Raw genomic sequence first — 20,599 nt, 5'->3', positions numbered from 1 at the left:
TTTTTAAAAGTCATCTTATCAGCTTTATTTATAGTCTGTCAAGATCTTGGCTCACTAACTTAAGTTTTCTGACTTTAGTCTTCCTTCTTTTGGAAATTGGAACAAATGGTCTTCTCCAGTCCTATAGTCCCTCTCCCATGCTCTATGCTCCTTTTTCTTTCAAACATAACAGTTATGCCTGCCAATTCTTTCTGTCTTCTAGAGTGTAAGGTAGTATGTCTGGGCATGGTGATTTCAAGGGCATATGGATATTTTATTACGTGCTTAATTAATCTTGGGTTTCAACTTCGTATTATCCAATTTTGTTCTGTCCTTTCTAAACTAAATGTCATTCTCCATAGCAGAAAAAGCAGAAGTAAAATAAAAATTAGGCATTCCTTTGTCATCTGACATTGTCCCATTCATCCTTAGCAATAATCCTATCTGTTCTGTAACTTCTTTTCCTTAACATACCTAAAACTGTATCTTTCATTAGTGTTAGCCTTCTTTGCCAACCTGAGCTCATTCTGATTTTTGGCACTTCAGACACTATTCTTACTTATTCATGACCTATCCATTCTTCCATATCCCGAGTATGTCTTAACAAATGTTTAAAATGGTCTGTGAATTTTGTGTACATTCAAATTGGTTTGTTTAGCCATGCCCCTCATTCCCACTTCTTTTGAATTGTTTTTCACTCTGCAGAGTTAACTACCTCTCTAGTCTGACATTGTCTTATGCTTTCTCTGAACTGTCTGAAATTTGCTCTTTCAAAATCTAGACTGCATGTTAAATGATACCTGACTTCCTTCTCCTTGTCACAAATAGTAATATGTGGGAGCAATTTCCCTTGCAAAGTTCCTATCACTTTTGCTTCATCAACTAGTTCTTTCTTGTTGGTGAAAATTAGATCCAAGTAAGAATTTTCTGTTATTCTTTTCTTCACTTTTAAAAGATGAAATTATCATTAAGACTAGCCAAGAAATTATCACTTTGTGAGTGTGTATGTGAGAGAGAAAAAGGCAGGCGGAGAGGGGGAAAGGAGTGGAGAGAGGAGAAATGGAAGAAATGGGAGAAATGGGAGAGAGGGAAGAGAGGAGAGAGAGATAGCCAAGCAACATGGAAAGATGGAAGCAGAAATACAGACCAAAATCAGGGAGACTTGTTATCTATGTTTCTCATCTTTTTCATTTTTCTGTCCAGGTGATTTGTAATGTGGTCTAGTGATCACATTAATCATTAAATGGCATTATTAGTTACAATAATATGGTCATTAGACCATTAGCAAGATCTAATGACCATATTATTTCTGATTCAGCCTAGTGTGATCATTACCCAAACGTTCTCTAGTATGTTTCTTCTCTTCTTGTTCCTAGATTTCCCCACATGGCTTTAAATTTCTAATATAGAGTGCTATTCCACTACCCATCTTTTTATTTAATTAAACATTTTTATTTAATCCATCTATTTCCATCTGCATAAGGTGTATTCTTCCTCATGGTTTCATTTTGCAAGACAATAAGATCAAATTTGCTTCTTTGCATTAGCATCTCAGGTTTACTTTCCTTGCTAGCCATAATTTTTGCATTTAATATATAGCTATCTCAAACCATAAGTTTTATTATTTCCTCTGGAGAGACAATTTGTACTGCTATTGTCCTCCCTAAATATTACTTTCCCTGGTGCCCATTTATATAGGATACATATAGGAGATGTTCTATTTCCTTTTCAGTTTAAAGTGTTTTTAGAAAAGATTTGGGAGGTTTTAAAAGATTTTTAAGATATCAGGCAAATTACCTTATCCCTGACAGTAGAGCTTATCATTCCTTTTAATTCATTTCCCAGAATTCCCAATCCTGTTATTATAAATTATGTTCTTAACTATTTCCTCATCTGCTTTTCTTTTCCAAAGGTCTTGTTCATATAAGGCAACAGTGATGAAAATACTACATGTGCTCCTATAATTCTCATTTTCTTGCTCAAAACTTTATAATTTTCTTTCAAAGGCATTTGACCTCTCTGAGTCTGTTTACTCATTATAAAGTACAGATAATGATGGGCATATGACATAGTTCATTGGGTTATTATGAAGGTCAGATGAGGTCATGTCTGAAAAGCTCTTTGCAGGTTGCAAATGTCAATGATTACCATAACTAACAGTATTTTTATCATATGGTTAAGAATATTTTGATAATGGATCAATCCTACAGGAACATTTTTTTGAAGTGAGGAGCTAAAATAAATTAAAAAAAAATTCTAGTGGAGCTATTCTTCTCTTAGTAGTAGTAATAATAATAATACTTGGCATTTATAGTGCTTTAAGCTTCTAAATGACTTTATAATTATTATCCCATTTGATTCTTAGAACAATATTGGGAGGTGGGTGATACTATTATTACCATTTTACAGATGTAGAAAATGAGACTGATAGAGGTAAAGTGACTTGCTTAGAGTCTGAGGCTGGATTTGAACTTGGATTTTCTTGCATCCAGGCAGTTCCTCCATCATCTTCATTATCATCATCACCACCACTACCATCTATATCACCATCATCACTGGTATTTATTTAGGATTTTAAACTTGACAAAATGCTTCACGTATATTGTCTTATTTGATTCTTACAATAACCCTGGGAGGTAGTACTATTATCCCCATTTTAAAGGTGAGGAAACTGAGGCATAGTGTCTGTACTTAATAAATATTTAGTAATGGAGGCTATTTTATTCCAGTTAAATCAAAAGTTTAGACATCTCCCTGAATAAATGAACAAACAAAAGTCAATGACAAAGGAAAATAAAACCCCCAATCCTTATTGTCTTGTACAGTGTTTGACAGAGTAGGCATTTAATAAGTGCTTGTTGGTTGATTTAAATACTTTATCATTGCTAGAAAGTTTGAGAAGAGATTAATTTCTGGAGGACTCCAGGGAAGTAAAGCTTCATCTCTTAGAGGAGGGAAGACCAAATCTATAGTAGGTGACAATACCCAGAAAGGGAAGTACAATATCTTGTCTTGAGCAAAAGGACACATAATTCATAGCTTTAAAAGCTTTAAAATTAAAGCTTCAAAAGCTTTAAAAAATAGTTAAAAAAAAAAAAAACATTTACAAAATGGTTTTCTCAGAACCACTAGGAGATGATCATATTTTATAAATATGGAAACTGAGGCTCTGCAGAAGTATACTGACTTGTCCATAGTTACACTGGCAGTGATTGAAATTCATGTCTTTTTCCTTTAAGTATTTTTCATTGATTTAACTGATCACATTGTCTCTACCTGTAATATAGTTTGCCACCCTAGGAAACATTAACAGCCTGATACAAATACATTACTTGTTATCTCTCCTTTTCCTGACTTGCTTTTTAAAATATTTATTATAACACTCTTAACATGGTAAAATTGTATGCAGTTCATTGTTCCTTTTGTTTTTACATAATTTAAAAATTTATTCCCTACCATCTCCTATGCATTTAACCATTCCTTATAACAGAGTATTAAAAAAAAATTCAGCAAAACTAATCAACTATAATTTATAGCATATAATTTTTTATTCCATGCCCATAGCCCTTTTGCAAAGAAGGGAGGAAGGTGTATTTCTTCGTCATTACACTTATGCAGGCTTCTATTTTGCTTTTTGATTTTATCTATTTACATTGGTATAGTTATTGTGTATGTTTGCTTCTATCTAATTCACTTTCTATCAGTTCACATGTCAACTCAATTTTCTTTGATTTTTCCCTATTTGTCCTGATCATTTATTTTAAAGATTAAAAATTGGTAGATTATTTTGTTGGACAAATTAAATTACTAAAATACTCTTCATATATATTAACTTCTATGATAATCACTTATATTTATATTATGCCTTAGTGCTTTTGTATGTGTTTTCAATTGAAATCTGTGAGATAGGGAATGATGCTGGAGCCAAATGCTTAAGAGTCAATTGCTAAATTTACACTGTGGGCAGTTTAGCCTTCAGAAATTGGCATATTCTACAATTCTAAAAATATTGTTTTTTATTGATTACTTAGGTTTAATAAAGTGTGAAGAAAATTATAATAATGCAGGTATAGACATTTTTTCCCAGAGAGGTGTATATTTAGCATTTACAGTACACTCTCAATTGATACAATTGCACTGAGAGTGATTTAAGGTTTACAAAGAGTCAACACTTCCTGATAAATAATCCTGTGAGACTAAAGTGTGTTTCATTTCTTATTCCTTGACAGATGAAAAAATAGGTCAGAGAGGCTATATGACTACTTCTAGTGTCATGTGCCTAGTAATAGATGGAATTAGGACTTAAACCTGAGTCTTGTGACTTCTAAAGCTAATGTTTCCCCTCACCCCCAGGTATACCATGTTCTAGAAATATTTGGCCTCTTTAAAATACTTCTGTTATTAATGAAACTTCTCTGATAGTTCTATTAAAGTTATGGAGTTCAACATCTAATACTGAAATTATTGCCATAAAAAGTAACACAATATAATTAGGCTAGCATGTGGCTCTTTTGGTAATTGACTCTTATTTCAGGGCACACTACTACCTTGCTAAAGAAACCTGAGCCAGCTCTGCATCAGATCTCTTATCCAGCCAGTTGTGAAGTCAGACCCAAGCCAGGCTCAAGCTCTTTTCTTTGTAGATAGTAGGAACTTAATCTAGTTCTTACTTCTCTGAAAAGCATATTCTCTTCCTCCCCCCTCCTCCCAGATCATTTAAAAATTTTTTTTAATATATTTTAAAAATATCAACTATAATCCCAATATATCCTTCCTGATCCCAGAGAGCTATTCTTTTTTTTTTTTTTTTAAAGAACTAAAATAATAGGAAAACAAAAGTAACTGAGCAGAACTAACCATGACATAGCAGATGGATCCAGATATTTTTACTGTTTTTAGTTTAAAAAAATTCTGAATGTAAACATAACCCTCCAAACAGGAACGGTTTTATGTGCAAAGTAGAACACAAGAATATTGTGTATGAAACTGGGGCTGTTCAGCATTGGTTGCTCTTTTTAACTTGTTACTTTCAAAATTATCCAAGTTTTCTGCACTTCCTTCAAAGCTTCCTTTTGATCTTCTCTTGTGCTTTTTCAACTGTTTCAACGACTTTCCTATTTTTTTGTTGTTGTTGTTTTGGTTTGGATAAAGCTCACTAATTTTGTGCTAAGCTATTTGGCTTCCTTCTAATTATTTCATTTTTTACTTTCCATTCCATTTCTTCTTCTTCTTTTTGCTGAGGCAATTGGGGTTAAGTTACTTCCCCCAGGATCACACAGCTGGGAAGTGTCTGAGATCAAATTTGAACTCAGGTCCTCTTGACTTCAGGGATAGTGCTCTGAGCACTGTGCCACCTAGCTGCCCCAATTCCATTTCTTCTTAGGTATTTTTCAGTATTTGCGGAAAATTCATTTTTTCTCCTCTTTGAGTCTCTGCTTGCAGGTTGTTATTTGGATAGATGATTCTTTATAAATGTTGATCTCATTTTCTCTTTCATATCAGTTCCTGGATTGAGCTATTTTGCCTGGAGAAGGTTTTCTCTGTTATGATTTTGGGTGAGATGGTTGGCCCTAGTTGGTCTTAACATGGACCATCCTGACTTAGAACTCCCTGAAGCTCTGAGGCTTTAGAATTGTGTATATTCAAAGCCTCCTATGATTTCGGTATAAAATGCTGGGGAACTTAGAATCTGTGTCTCAGTCTGAATGCTGCTGAACCTGGACTGTTTGCTTCCAAAGTCCATGCTGTGGGTTTCCAAGCACCCTGGGGCTTTCTCAGAGGGAGTTCTCTGCTCTTGTTGTTTCTGGATCAAAAACACTGCAGGCTATTAGTATCTCTGGCCTTTCTCTGGTTGTGCTAGTGCTAGCAGAAACCCCCTTTCCCATTGTCTGTGTACTTTTTATGATATTTTGTGCATTTCTGGGGTGGTTAAATTTTCTCATTAGATTTCTTGATCATTATTCTGTCTGGTGCTATTTTTAGGTTTTTGCTAGAGAAGGTATGTGGAAGCTGGGCTGTCTGCCTCTGTTAGGGCAGCCATCTTGACTAGAAGTCCCAAGTCCAAAATTATATGTAGTGTTCCACATCCAGAGTCTCCAACTCTGAAAAGAAAACAGGAGGAATGGGTAGTGTACAGTAGGCCAACAATTCAAAAATTCTACTTTGCAAATTGACTAGCATAGGAGCTAACATACAATTGATTATGAACTAGTTATAAATATTTAAAATAAATTGCTTTTAGTAATTCGTAAAGAGAGGTGGGTTCTTAGGGAAGCTTTAATACTTTTGCTAGTTACCTTGTAGCTCCTGGTTTTGATGTTGTCTTATACAAACATTTGAAGAAGATAAAGAAGGCTAGGTAAAAGGTATTTAATGTAAACTGTAGTTTAACTTACATTACCTTGAACATTTTGTTGGGGGATAGTGAGAAAGAAAAGATCTAGATTCTAACTATTCTATTGGGATGGTAGCTCTCCCCCCCCAGCATATACGTGTGTGTGTGTGTGTGTGTGTGCATGCAACTAAATGATACAGGGAAATAGAACATTGTTTTGGAATCAGGAAGATTCATCTTAATGAATTTATTATCCAGCATTTATTTGCTTTGTGACTCTGGGCAAGTCACTTAATCCTGTTTGCCTCAGTTTCCATACTTGTAAAATGAGATGGAGATGAAATGGCAATCCACTTCAGTGTCTTTGCCAAGAAAATCTCAAAATGTGGTCATGAAATATGACTGAAATGATTGAAAAAATAACAAATTGGAAGTTAGTCTTTTAAATAGATGAAATGAAATAGTTGGATGGATTACTAATTGGTTGGATAGCCAAAACCAAAGAGTAGTTGTTAGTGGTTCAGTGTCAATGTAGTAGAAGGTCTTGAGTGGAGTTCCCTAGGGAATTTGTGCTGTTGAATTTTCTTATCATTGATTTGAATAAAGGCATGGACTGTATGCTCATTACACTTGTTCAGGTAGATTTCAGAAAAACCTTCCTTCTAGATAGAGCTGTCCCAAAGTGACTTGGCTAGCCTCAAAAGGTAATCCCTCTCCCTGGAAATTTTAGAGCAGAGGCAATATAATTATCTCGTATGTTATTCTTGGGGCTCTCATAGAATGTGAGTTGGGTTAGATGGTCCCTCAAGATTCTGTAATTCTAAAGTGTTGTTAATTGCTTTCATTTGGGAAGAAACCACTTCTCTTTTGAAACCATGTGGTTTAAGGAACTTGATTAGGAAGAAAGGGGCTGACTAAAGGGTCAGAAGTTTAGTAAATAGATTATCACTTTATACAAGTTGTTGGATCGTCTGAGTAAAGACTTTCTGAAGACTTGAAAAGCAAAGTTTTTTTTTTTGCTTTTTAACTTTAGCCATTTCATTTTGACCTTTAGGAAATCATCTCCATCAAAATTTAGTTTCTTATATACTGTAAAAGAGGTACAAGGAATATGTCCCAGGTGATGCTTGCTCATGTGGCATGATAGAGTACAGACTCATAGATTATTAGATCCAGTCCATTCATTTTACAGATGAGGAAACTGAGTCCTTTAGTGATAAAGGTGTACAAAGTTCCAGAGCTAGCTAGTAAGCATCAGACACAGATTAATTTGATTTCTGAAGTTCTTGCCTCTTTCATGCAATCTTAAGTTTGAAAAGAGGCTTTAAAAATTGAGTAGTCCACTGATTTCCTTGTGTAAATGAGGAAACTGAGGGAGGCCCAGAGGAGAGATGATTTGCTCAAAATAACACAGCTAGTAAATGGAAAATAAAATTCAAACCCATACCTTTTGACTCTAATCCCTTGCTCTTCTCTAAGACATCAGGATCTTTCTGCCATCTAGTCCTCCCTCTTCATTTTATAGATGAGGAAATTAAGTCCTTAGAGAGAAGAAATGATTTGTCATGCAGCAAGTTTGTTGTACAGCAAGGACTGGAGAGTCCAGTTCTCATAAAGTTAATGGCTTTTCCCACTAGCCAGCATTATTAACTCAAATTTGGGAGAATAACTCAGAACATCAGAGCACATGATGACTAGGGACCACTCTCCCACTTTTATCCTTTGTTCTCTGAAAACATTTTAAATAAAGGATGAGCTTGACTTTATAGTAACTAATGATTATGCAAGGCAAATAGATAGTACAGTAAATAGCACACTGGGACAGCAGTTAGGAAGAACTCATCTTCTTTAGTTCATATCTGGCCTCAGATTTCCTAGTTGTGTGATCCTGTGTTTACTTCAGTTTCCTCATCTGCAAAATAAGTTGGAGAAAGAAATGGGACTCTAGCAGCTCTGCAAAGAAAATCTCACATGGAGTCATGAAGAGTTGAACACGATTGAAATGACTCAATAACAAGTAACTAGATTTTCTTATAGTATATTAGAGAACATAATTCCTTATTATTCCTTTTGAGATAGTGCATTATGAAACAGCAGTATTTATGGGAAGACTGAGATCCCAAAGTTGTTCCTAAATTCACATATGCAAGTCAATTCCTATCCATTTTCATATAAATATGGTATCTATTTGCAGAAATGTAGTACGATAAAGACAGTGGGACTAGGAAGTGCTAAAAATTACTGCGGTTGTTGGTATAGCTAATGTGATTATTATAAAGTTCTATAAAATATAAAATCATATGTGTTGTGGAAATCCTATTAAGGGTTTGCTTTAAATCCACACACAATTGAATGCCAAACCTGTTAGTTGGTACATAAAAATCAATTCTATTGTGGTTAGAAATCATAGTTCCTTTGAAAAGCAATGAATCAATCTGTAGCTTTGGTAGTGTTATTTGTTGGTTTTAGAAGCCATTTACTTGTTATCAGTGCATGATAAAATATTTTAACAGTGTCTTTGAGGAAAAGAATTGCTTCTTTTGTCTCTGTCTCCCTTATGACTTGTTATGAATTGAATTTAAAATTGCTTTTTATGCAAACTGGCCTTCAAATTACTTCTATAAAACTACTATGAAGAATATTTTGAAATGTTTTAGAAAAATATTTATTGAGCACAATTAACTTTTCTGTCTATAGATAGACACAGAAATGTAATGTTTTATATACCTACTTTTCGAGGTGTTAAAAGTCCAAAGTCTCTTTTCATACATTTTAAGTTTAAAAAAATCATTATCTCTACAAGTCTCAGAGTGGTGAAGTGGCTGAGCCTTATGATGGTGACTCCATTTATAGACAAAGAAATGGAATGACTTCAGGAGGTCATAGACTGAAGCTGGGACAGAAACAGATGTCTCCTGACTCCTAAAACTGTGTAACCCTCCTAGGGATTCGGTCATTCATCAGTGTTATTAATATCCTACTTACCGCATGCTGCTATAAACCATGAACATAAATATTTTGTTGGTATTTTATCTCCTCAATCCCTATGTGCCAGGCTACCTTTCACTCATTTCCCAGTGTGACTGATCACATTGGCTGTGACCATATATGGGTCACCTTGTCCAGGAGTTGGTGTTTGCGTGTGAATCTATACAATTTTGTCTTAATTTGTGTATGTGACAATTTCATTGTGCTCTACAGTTACATGAGGAGCTTTTTTCAAGATCTTATTTTCAACCTTTTCCCTCTTGTTTGCTTTGGAAAATGTGGCATGCAATAACAATCATGGATATTAATAAGCAGTACCAATAAATTAATATTTAGTTTTCATTTAATCCACCCAGTTTATCACAGAATCATGGCTGATTAGGCAGGTGACTCATTGTTGTGATGTGAGAGGTAGAACACTGGGTAAAGGAACGATAAGACTTTACAGAAGTTGTTTGCTTTTTAACCTGGGCTACATGTTTTAAAATATTTCATAAGACCCAACCTTCCTTCTGTTCCTTAGTTCTTCATTGAGAACTTATAAAATTGTCACCAAAGATGAAAAAAATATGTTACAGGAAAACATGACAGAAGTTTTAGAAATCTGGCCTCAAATGCTGTGAAATGTTATTGCTAAATGAATCTTCGAAGAAAATGAATTCCTTTACTGGAACAAAAGTAATTTATTATTCCTTTCATGGATGTCTGCCAAGATCATTCCTAGCAATATGAAGCTCTAATGGGTCTGAATCAAGCACAGTCTGTATTCACAATATTGGTCTTCACAAGAATCACCTTCTAGGGAAAAAGAAATATAGAAATGGCCAGGACCTTTAGCACAGATGCCTAGGAAGGGTCATCCTTCACCTCTTTATGAACAATTATATGGTCTAGAATTTAGATGAGGACTCAGAAAAAATACTTTTACTAAGTAATTTTCTTAATAAATAGACAAGTTTAAAAAATGAATAAATATTGATTCTTATGAGTAAATAAAATTCCAAGTAAATGTCTGGAAGATGTTTAAACAATGAAGAGAACGCACTCTGCATTTGGTTGTTAATATGGGATAGAACCGCAGAATTGTAGGCCTGTATTCCCTGGTGCCACTTTTTTTCTATTAAGGGCCAAGTATTTTCAACTCTAGGCTGTCTCTAATTTAATTACTAGAGTCATAAGGAAGCCTAAGTGTAGTTCAAAGTTTAAACTGAGACATAACTTAGATTAGGAGTGAATTAGTGAATCAGGCAACTGGGTCTCCTGGTCCCAGCTCTCATTGACCATGTCATGTTACTGAGTCTTTCCTGTACTTCCATTTTCCCTGCCCATTAAAGGAGGAAAATAATTTCTACCATCTGGTTCCCTGAGATGTTATACATAGTGAGTGGGAGATACCTACAAAATCCTTTGAAGTCCTGGAAGAACAGTGCTATTTAAATAAATTATTGGAAGTTAATAATAATACTCCAGTTTACATAACATTTTTCATCCAGGGACCTAAAGGCACTTACAAATATCCCCATTTTCCTAATGGGGGAATTTAGAGACATAGAGGTATGATTAACAAAGTGATCTCCTTTTACAGAAGATTTTATTTCTCTAACCAGGGATTTTTTTTTTTTTTTTTTTTTTTTTTTTACCATTTTATGTTGATTTGAGTGCATTACAAAAATTAGTTAATTCTCCAAATATAATTTTTTAGATGAATTCTCCTAATGTGCTTTTTATACAAAGAGAACTTGTCTATCTTGAAAAGAAGTAAATTGTGACAGTAGGATTAGAAATTACCATGTTTTAAATCCTATTTATAACCTTGGTCTACTGAACCATTTGCCTGGCAAACTGGAAGAGTAGAATTAACCTTAATATATATAACTCAGAAGTTAAGCTGGTTCTTTAGCATGCTAATTGGCTTCAAGTTATGATAATAAAAAATTCTTCTATTGGAGAGTTTAAAAAAAATCTTAATTAGTACTGAACACTTATGAATTATTTTATTTTCCATTTTCCTTAAGGGAGAGAGATAGTCGAGTAGACTTTTTTTTTTTTTAGCACAAATCTTTTGGTCTATAAATAATCTAATTGAATGATTCTGATGATATTACAGGAAAGAAGAGTATCACTAAATGTGAACATAACCCCAATTCACACATGAGTAGAATTTGTGAGATGGAGGTCTTAGGATTTTATTTCTTGATCCACTGACTTTTATTAGCGTGTTGGGCCAGGAGTCAGGAAGACTCATCTTCCCGAGTTCAAATCTCACCTCAGACACTTACTAGCTGTGTGATCCTGGATAAGTCATTTTTGTTTCAGTTCCTTTATTTGTAAGATGAACTGGAGTAGGAAATGGTAAACCACTCCAGTATCTTTGCCAAGAAAACCCCAAATGGGGTCTCTCATTAAGAATTGGACAGCAGGGGCAGATAGGTGGCTCAGTGGATAGAACACCAGCTGTGAAGTCAGGACCTGAGTTCAAATCGGACCTCAGACACTTAACACTTCTTGGCTGTGTGACCCTGGGCAAGTCACTTAACCTCAACTGCCTCAGCAAAAAAAAAAAAAAAAAAAAGAAAGAAATTGGCAACATTGAACAAGAAATTTAACCTTATATGGATGTATTCTATAGTTGCAATCTCAAAAACAATCTGCTTAGAGAAGCAATTGTTTTATATAAACTTTAAGTGTTTCCACATAAGTTACTGACACAAATATTAAATCCTCTCCACACTGTGATTGTCATTTAATATAGTTGATATAGTTTAGTAGAGAATAGTGGATAGTGGATAGTCTATAGAGAATAGAGTATAGTGAATTTTTTTCAGGGATGGGGCATTTTAAAAAATTGGCTTAGGATTTATAAATTAATTTTCCTTTTTTTGTGAATCTCTTAAGGGAAGGTTATATATAAAACATTTAAAGAAGCCTAAACCTAGAGGTTACAAAGCCAGATTAAATAGCATCAATGGTGAGAACATGTTGGCTTCCTCTCACAAATGAAAAAAGTTTAACCACAGATTTACTGAGATGTAATGAAGAGATCAAAGTCAATAGCAACAGACAGATTTTGAACTCAATGAAGCTAAAGGGCCGGTGCATCTGACATCATCAAAGTTTGAATGTAGCTCCCTGTGCACATGAAGCTAATAAGTTGTTTTACTTCTTTAAATCCAGACCATATTAAGAATAGATCCCAGTACAGAAAAGTGAATGTAGTTTCTTAAGTCATCTTTAGTTTTCTTCCCTCCAAAATGGCATTCTTCTCTGTTGTTCATAAAACAGAATCCGCTTTCCCTGATCATTTGATCTCATGAAATATACTAAGATTTCTAAAGGGATTTTCATATTTTATTAAAAAGTTGTCCTGTAGAATGATCATTCTGGGTATATTATTCCTTGTCTCTCTTTTGTCCCAAAACTGTTACTTTAAATGTGTAAAATTTTTGGTTTTTCAAGTGGAGAATTCAAAATTAATGAAGACTATAAGAAGACTCATCTCCTGAGTTCTAATCTGGCCTTAGATACTTACTAGCGTGTGACCCTGGGCAAGCCACTTCACCCTGTAGCCTCAGTTTCCTCATCTGTAAAATGAGCTGAAGAAGGAAATGGGAAGTTACTTTCTTTGCCAAGAAAACCCAAATGGGATCATTAAGAGTCAGACACTATTGAAAAGACACAACCACAACAAAAATATTTGTGCATAAGAAAATTTGGATAATTTAAAGATTAGTCCAATGCCTTCTTCAGAGGAGTATATGTGTGTGTATGTGTATGTGTGTGTGTTTGGTATGTCTTCCTGTGGGAGAAACCCAGGATTTCCCTGAAGTCATCTTTCCTTTAAGAGAAGAGCTTTCCAGAACAGCTATCCTGTCTGTGTTCTACCTAACTTGCCTTGCTTTAGAAGCTAAACCCAGGCTAGGTCTGGTGCTGATAATGCAGTCTTTCAACAGGAAATGTCTCCATTTTTGGTGTTCTGTGGGAGGGTGGGGGCTGATAAGCCGTGAATGGAAACACAGAGCAGATTTCTGCCCCACCCTCATACCCTGCCTGCACTTTGATCAGGGAAATAATGAGTTCCCCTTTCTGGCTAAGTAACAAACAGGTTACAGGGTTGTGCTAACATAAGAGGGCATTGACCCACCCACAGAAAGGGAAGGCCGTGCTACTGGATTGAAGCTGGTTTGACATTCTGAAGACTTCCTGAAGTGTGTTAAAAACCTGAACAATTTACTGCTACCCCTGGTAGGGTCAGAAATAGGTAATGTCGAGTTAAAGGGTTTTGAAGGGCTATAGAGGATTTGGAGAAATTAATGAATTAAATGTAGTTCAAGGGCACATAATTTGTGTTCCCTTGTTCTCCTGTGGGAAGCTTCTTGTTGAAAGGAAAGCCTTGTTAAGCAAAAAGTATTTATTAAGAACTTGGTATATGTCAGGCACTGTGCTCCTTGCCTTATGGAGCTTCCATCTTGGGAGGGAGAAAATATGTACCTATATAAGTATATGTGGAATAGACACGTCTTAAATATATAAATATCCTTTTGGAAGGAAAATCACTAAGTTTTCCTTTACAAGTTCCTTTTGGAAAGAAGATCACTAATAGCGAGGGGCTCGGGAAAGGTTTCATGGAGATAGTACAGGGCATCCTAGTTTTTACTCTTGAAGGGAAACAAGGGAGCCCAGGATATGAAAGTTTAAGTGAGGGAAAAGAGAACCCATTGCCAGAGCAAAGGCAACAATATCATATGAAAGTGAAAAGGCAGGATTTGTAAAAGAGAAAATTAAGTGATCTGGCATTCTGCTAATTCTAGGCTCCTTATTTAAATGGATTCAAGGGTGAACTGATTCATGTATATATGCTTTACTCTGTGTGAGCCCTGGAATAGAACATTAGTTGTCTACTTCAGGGGAATACCAGGATCAGCAGCCAGGTGGCACTGAGAACATTTTGGGAATACCCTTGTACATCCTTAGGGTCTTATATGAAATTGAAAAGGAATTGGTTTGTCTTTTTGCCCTCCTGCTTTCCTTTCCTTTCCTCCCATCTCTTGGGCTGTTTGTTGTTCTAAGTAATAAACTCCTCTTCCTTGCTTTCCCCTCCCTAAAGAGCAATTGGAAAAACGGTCATCACATCATTTCACCTTGGATTTATTCCCATTTCTATTTTCTAAGCTCAATGGTAGTGGCAATTTGTCTTTACAGAGTGATAGAATTTGGACAGCTTTTAAAGCTCTTTAGCTTGGCTGAAGACATCTCTCACAACCCTGTCCCTAGCCTACCTCTTCTGACTTCATCTCCTGCCATTTCCCTACGCAAATTTTCCATTCTGATAAAGTTGATCTATTAATTGCTTCCCATTTCAACCCCAAGTTGGAGAGGCTGCTCATCTTGTGCATCATTCTCTTTCCCCTCCCCTCCTTACTACTTCCCTCTCTTTTTTCCCTTCTTCCACTCTGCCTCTAGTTACTTAGAATACTTTCTACCTTTCTTTTGTCTTTCTTTTTGCTCCACCTGTTTTTTAGTGCTTAGCTCAAGTTCCACTTGCTCCATCCAGCCCAGCTCTTACTGATCCTTTTGTTTTTCAGATCATTGCTTATTTCTATTACATTTTGGCACTCATCCTATTAAAATTCACATTTATTTATTTGATGATATGTGACTCTCCTCAGAACTGAATCTTAAGAAATTTGAAGGCATGGATTATGCCTAAAACTTTTTTTTTTTCTCTGTCTCATTGATGTTCTAGCCTAGTGTCTCTTGCCTGAGGTTTGATACATAATATTAGCTTAGTCAGAAGATATGTAACTGGCCATAAATGAGATCTTTGAAAAGAAAATCCCCTCTAGGTATATAATGACAAAGAACACAGATTAGAGTTGAGTTGTAGACATTATAAAATCAGATTAAGGAAAAAAGTATATATAGTCTATGTTAAAACTAATATAGGTAGGATTGGTTTTTTGATGAAGGTGATTATGACAATCCCTTTGCTAAATGTACTAATTCCTAGAAGTAAAAAGGAATACTAATGTTTTTTGGGTTATTTGGTGAGTCTGAAAATTCTCAATCTCAGGGGAAAAAAATTGTATAAAATGCACTAACTGGTGCATTCAAAGAAAGGTTTCCATATGTTTAATTTTTATAATCAGAATTTGAATGGCTTGAACTACTCTCAAGCTTTCTAGTTCAATGAATACTATTGGTGGATACATTTCAAAGTGAAATATCCTTTTGTGGAATAAATATCAATCCTTAACTTGAGAGAGGAGGTGATAGTGAATTTTCCTTAAGTAGAGTCATATGTATGTTTAAGGAATATATATTATACAGTGTGATAAAACACTAGTGTCAATAATAGCTAGCATTCATATAGTGCTTAGAGGTTTGCAAAGGACTGCATTTTCTCATATGATACCAACAACATCTCTGTTAGAGAGTCTCCATTAGTCTCCATAAGAATACTGAGGCAAAGTGGGGTTGACTCACCTAGATTTCATACAACTAGTAAAACTGTTGGATATAGTTCATAGAATTAATTCTGATACTTTGTATTTCAGGAAAATTTAGTTAAAATTTGAGATCTCACTAATGGAATAATATTGTATTATTATTATTAATTTTGGGGCAAAACCATTCAACTAAAGCTCTCAAGCTTTAAATCCTATCATCTTTTTAATCTACTTCTTGAGAAGTTTGAGAGGACAACTAGGTGGCTCACTAGGTTTGGAGTCGGGAAGATTCATCTTCGTGAGTTCATATCTGGCCTCAGATACTTCCTAGCTGAAGGAAATGGCCACTTCAGTATCACTGCAGTGTCTTAGTCAAGAAAACCCCAAATAGGGTCATGAAAAGTCAGACAACACTGAAAGGACTGAACAACAAAATGAGGAGCTAAATGTTGATGTTGGCTAATCAAAAGACTTGCAGTCCTGAACCTGTTCTTGATGCAGGCTATGTCAGATTGCTGCACTCTAACCTGTGCTGCTCTTGCATGGTGATGCTCTTGAGAAACACTGCCATTAAAAAGCAAAAAGCCCCAAACCAACAAACCTGATTTTCTCTCAAGGGGGATGAAGGCTACTTTCTGCAAACCTTTGAGAGTGATACTTCTCTTGATAGAAGAGTAAGACTTAGAAAAGCCCTTTGATTTTTACCTAGCCCATCCCCTTCATTTTATCTTGAAATTTTTCAAAACTCAAGTTTAATTAGTAAAAATCCATCTTCTTTCCTTCCTCTATTTCCCTCCCCCCAAAAAAGAAGGAAAGTAAAACTATTGTGACAAATACATATAATCAAGCAAAACAAATTGTCACATTGGCCCTGACTTCCTTCTAAAATATATGTCTCAATCTGCACTTTGATTCTGTCCTCTCTCTTTTGGACAGCAGGTAGCATGTTTCATCATGACTACTTTGGAATTGTGGTTCAATAAGTTTTTCCTTAACCCATTTACTTTTATAGTGTCCCAGCACCTGCCTTACCCCACCTCATAGTTCTTTTTTTTTCTTTCAGATTAAAAGAAATCAAAATTTTCAGCAATAACAATTACATTATGCTCTCTGCCTCTCTCTCTTTTTTTTGGCTAAGCAATTGGGTTTAAGTGACTTGTCTAAGGTCACACAGCTAAGAAGTGTTAAGTATTTGGGTCAAATTTGAACTCAGGTCCTCCTGCCTTCAGGGCTGGAGCTCTATCCACTGTACTATCTAGTTCCCCATACATTATGTTCTTAACAAAATTTCTTATTCAATGTATTTCTAAAATTTGTGATACCAAAAAAAAAAAAACTTAAGAAACACAATAATATGTAATAATATGTGAAAAAAACTCACTACAAGTCAGATGACATCAGTTCATTTGTCTATTTTCAAATTATCTTACATGTAAAATCATTCATTTCATCACTGTCAATATTTTTACATGATTATTTTTTAAGTTTCTATAATAATATAGTCATATGAGAAAAAAAGTTTTGGAAAATATTCTAGAAATAGAAGGTGCTAAATTAGCCTGAAGAAGCTGACACACCTTCAAGATGTGAACCATTAACTCCTTTTCTCTTTCTGTTATAGTCAATATTTGCAAAATTCTTTTAGTTCCTAGGGGATAAAGCAGCTAAATAAATAAATAAGAGAAGAGTGCAGATCTCAAGTTGGAAGGGACCTCCAAGGCAATCTAGTCCAACACCCTCAATTTGCAGATGAAGAAATAGACCTAGGGAAGTTAAGTAAGGGAGTTCAAGGTCACATAAGAGGAACACTTCAGAAGTAGTATTTGAACCCTGGTCCCTCAAAGTTGGGCCCTGAATACATTTTGTGTTTTGCAATAGAAACTTTCCCTTCTTTTAATCCCAAAATATACACAGTGAATTTTATTAATTGCATTCATTCCAATTTATTATAGGAGACAACTGTTTGACTTTTCCCTTTTGTGCAGTATGGATAAATTAAGGAAAATAAATATTAGCTGAAAGAAATGATGGTGGGTGCTATGATAGAAATAGGATGAGGAAATTCTTTATAAAGAAATGGGCATTAATTGTTGCCAGTTTTCTAGGATAAATTTTAGGTACAAGAGATGGAAATTAAGTTTTAGATGGCTGCGGATTAATTTTCTTATGCTTAGAAATTTCATTTGTCAAGTAATATTGAAAGGGATGTTTTTCTATTCAGGTTTTGATGGAAATTACCTTGTGGGTAATGTAGATCTTTTGTGGTTGTGTGGTTGGGGTGTGTGTGTGTGTGTGTGTGTGTGTGTGTGTGTATGTGTGTATAAAATCTTTTTGTTGTTTATATCATTTTTGGAATGGCTGGTTTGGGAATATAATCCTTAATGCTTTTGTACCAGTGTCTTATGGTTGGACCAGGAAATCCTGGGTTGGTATTTTTTACAAAAGGAATGATTCCACATTCCTTCTTCTACTCTCCCCTCGTGCAGCCGTTTATCTTCCTGGGAAGCTACTGCCACGAGTAATAGGATAATGTTTCCAAAAGCTTAAATTGCCAGCATTGCGTTAACCTTGTGCTGGTAACTTGGGCTGCCTATTTCAAGTATGTAGCATCTTTTTCCTATCCTCTTTTCTAATTCTAATTAAGATCATAGTCCCTTCTTTCAATCCTCCAGATAGTTATGACCTGTGCAGCTAATAAAATTGTGCTAAATAAATAACAATTTCATGAGTCTCTTTTTTTCTTCTGTTTTGCTCTCTCTTCTCCCTCCTTCTCACTAGGCGGGATCCTCAGTGATGTCTGGACCAGGAGAGAACACTAGCCCTGAAAGCACCGCTCTCAAGTATTCAGGTCAAGATGGGCTGTACTCGGGAGTCAGCCTGACCTCCACGGCTGAAGTTACAGCGTCTGTGAGACAGGATTCATGGTGTGCTTTAGCACTTGCTTGATTCAGTGGAAAAAGGAAGTTGGGAGACCTCCCTGGATGGGGGTTGGGAGAGAGGGCGACGCGACCTTTAGACGCCCACAGTTTCTGTAATTATTTTTTTCAAGCAGTCTGTGCAGCCGTGAAGATGCTAGCAGAACTTTGCTCGGATGTGTCATTTTTTAGTGCCTTTATTGAGATAGAGGTGTTTTTCCAAAGAGGCTTTCTGCCTTAACTACCATCCAACTCCTCATCTATGCAAGAGAAATGAGAGACGATGGATTTCTTCCAGGGTAAAGATAATACAGCCAAAGAGAATATCGTCCTTCCTCCTCTATTATTAGATCTGCTTCATGCATCTTCAACACAGCCGACCAGCCGACCAGCCGACCAGCCAGCCAGCCAGTCAGCCAGCGCAGCCTGCCTGCCTGCCTCTGGGATGCAGGATGCATGCTGATGGGACTTCCTCATCCTTGCTCCCACCCGCCGGATAAAGTGACTTATGTGGGGCTTTCGTTCTAAAGGATGCCAGGAGAGATTTAAGAAAACAAAAAGAGTTCTGAGCATTTATTGCCCCCCAAATAACACGCGGTTTTTAATGTCCTTTAAACCAACAAACAACTCCTTCATGACCACAGACTTTCTCCCTTGCTTTTCATATCAGAGTTCCTGTGTACACTCATGGAGGAAAGCAAAAAGAGACTGTTTGGCACATGTCTCTCATGGTCAAGCTGGTTCCTGATGTCTTTCATAAAAAATATCCCTCAGTTTTAAGACTGCATTATAACTTCATAACATACACTATGACTGAGGTTTTTGAAAGTTCATCTTCTATATGACTGATCTGAAGTCAGTCAGAATTTGTAAACAGGGTAGCAAACAAGATATTTTTCTTCCATGTATACAATAATTTTTTAAGAAGTGCAATTTGCGTTGCAGCAATCAGTGTTAAATCATTTGCATAAGATTTAACAACATTTTTTTATAATGAATGTAAACATTTTAACTTAATGGTACTTTAAATAATTTAAAAAAAGTTAACTAGACATCTTTGTGCATTTTTTCTTTGTTTTCTTTTCCTTTTTTTTTTTTTTTTTTTAAACCAAGAACATCCCATCTCTCTGTATTTCCTATTTGTTAGACAAAACGTATTTCAAGAACAAATCTTCTCTCAGGAAAATTGCCTTTCTCCATTTGTTAATAAGTTTTATACAAAAATGCAAATATAGTCCCATTATTTTATTGTGGAATATGTGCTAGAAAATGAGAAAGATTGCAATGAAACTTTACTACCTAACTGATACATTTGTAAATACTCCATGAAATGTTTAGGCATCTTTAAGAGATAGGATGCGGTCTGTATAGTGTGACTAACCTAGAGGTAGGTTAGTTTACAGTTTTTTAAAAAATGGGATGTCATTTGGAAGCTTATTCTTTCACCAGAGCTTTAAAAATAAAAGGGTATTGTTTGTTTGTTTGCTTTTCTGTACAATGTGTTCCTTCCTGGTTTTCCTTTGAGGCCTACGAACAGAGTTTAACTCCCAGCACAAGCTCCTCTGATTTTTGGGAAGACTACTAGAAATATTTAGATTTGAAAACTTGTGATTCGCTTTGTGCTTGTGATACTTCATGCTGCTGGGGATTTGTCTTGACATAGAATTTATTAGATAGTCATTTGTGCTCAGAAACTGGGACCACTTTAATATCAGAGGTACCCAGTATTGTATTTAATTGCCAGAAATGCTTGTCATTCAAATGAGGACCAATTCAAAGCATTTCACAAACCTGAATTTTCTTAACTAAATGAATTAAATAAGCTCCATGGACAATCCAAAGATAAATTTCCTTCTTTTTTTTCTTTTCATATCACCTGGGATCTAGGAAAATGTGTCGGTACCCAGGTTGCTATTTAGGAGACATTTTGAAACTAA

The 20,599-nt window shown here is 35.4% G+C and overlaps 1 protein-coding gene across 8 annotated transcripts in view; it reads left to right on the top strand.

Annotated features, from left to right (window-relative positions):
• GATA6 (GATA binding protein 6) overlaps positions 1-20,153 on the top strand; it is a 39,227-nt gene extending 19,074 nt beyond the window's left edge. For all 8 annotated transcript variants that reach the window (XM_031946537.1, XM_031946538.1, XM_031946536.1 and 5 more), the window contains one exon: positions 18,526-20,153. In XM_031946537.1, the coding sequence (XP_031802397.1) occupies positions 18,526-18,693 (168 nt within the window). In that variant the 3' untranslated portion in view covers positions 18,694-20,153. The remainder of the gene's footprint in view (positions 1-18,525) is intronic.
• Positions 20,154-20,599: the final 446 nt, after the last annotated feature.

This window comes from Sarcophilus harrisii, chromosome 1 (genome assembly GCF_902635505.1).
Source record: "Sarcophilus harrisii chromosome 1, mSarHar1.11, whole genome shotgun sequence".
Lineage (NCBI taxonomy): Eukaryota > Metazoa > Chordata > Mammalia > Dasyuromorphia > Dasyuridae > Sarcophilus > Sarcophilus harrisii.
The sequence above is the reverse complement of the archived record's forward strand: the minus strand, read 5'-3'. Positions and strand labels throughout refer to the sequence as shown.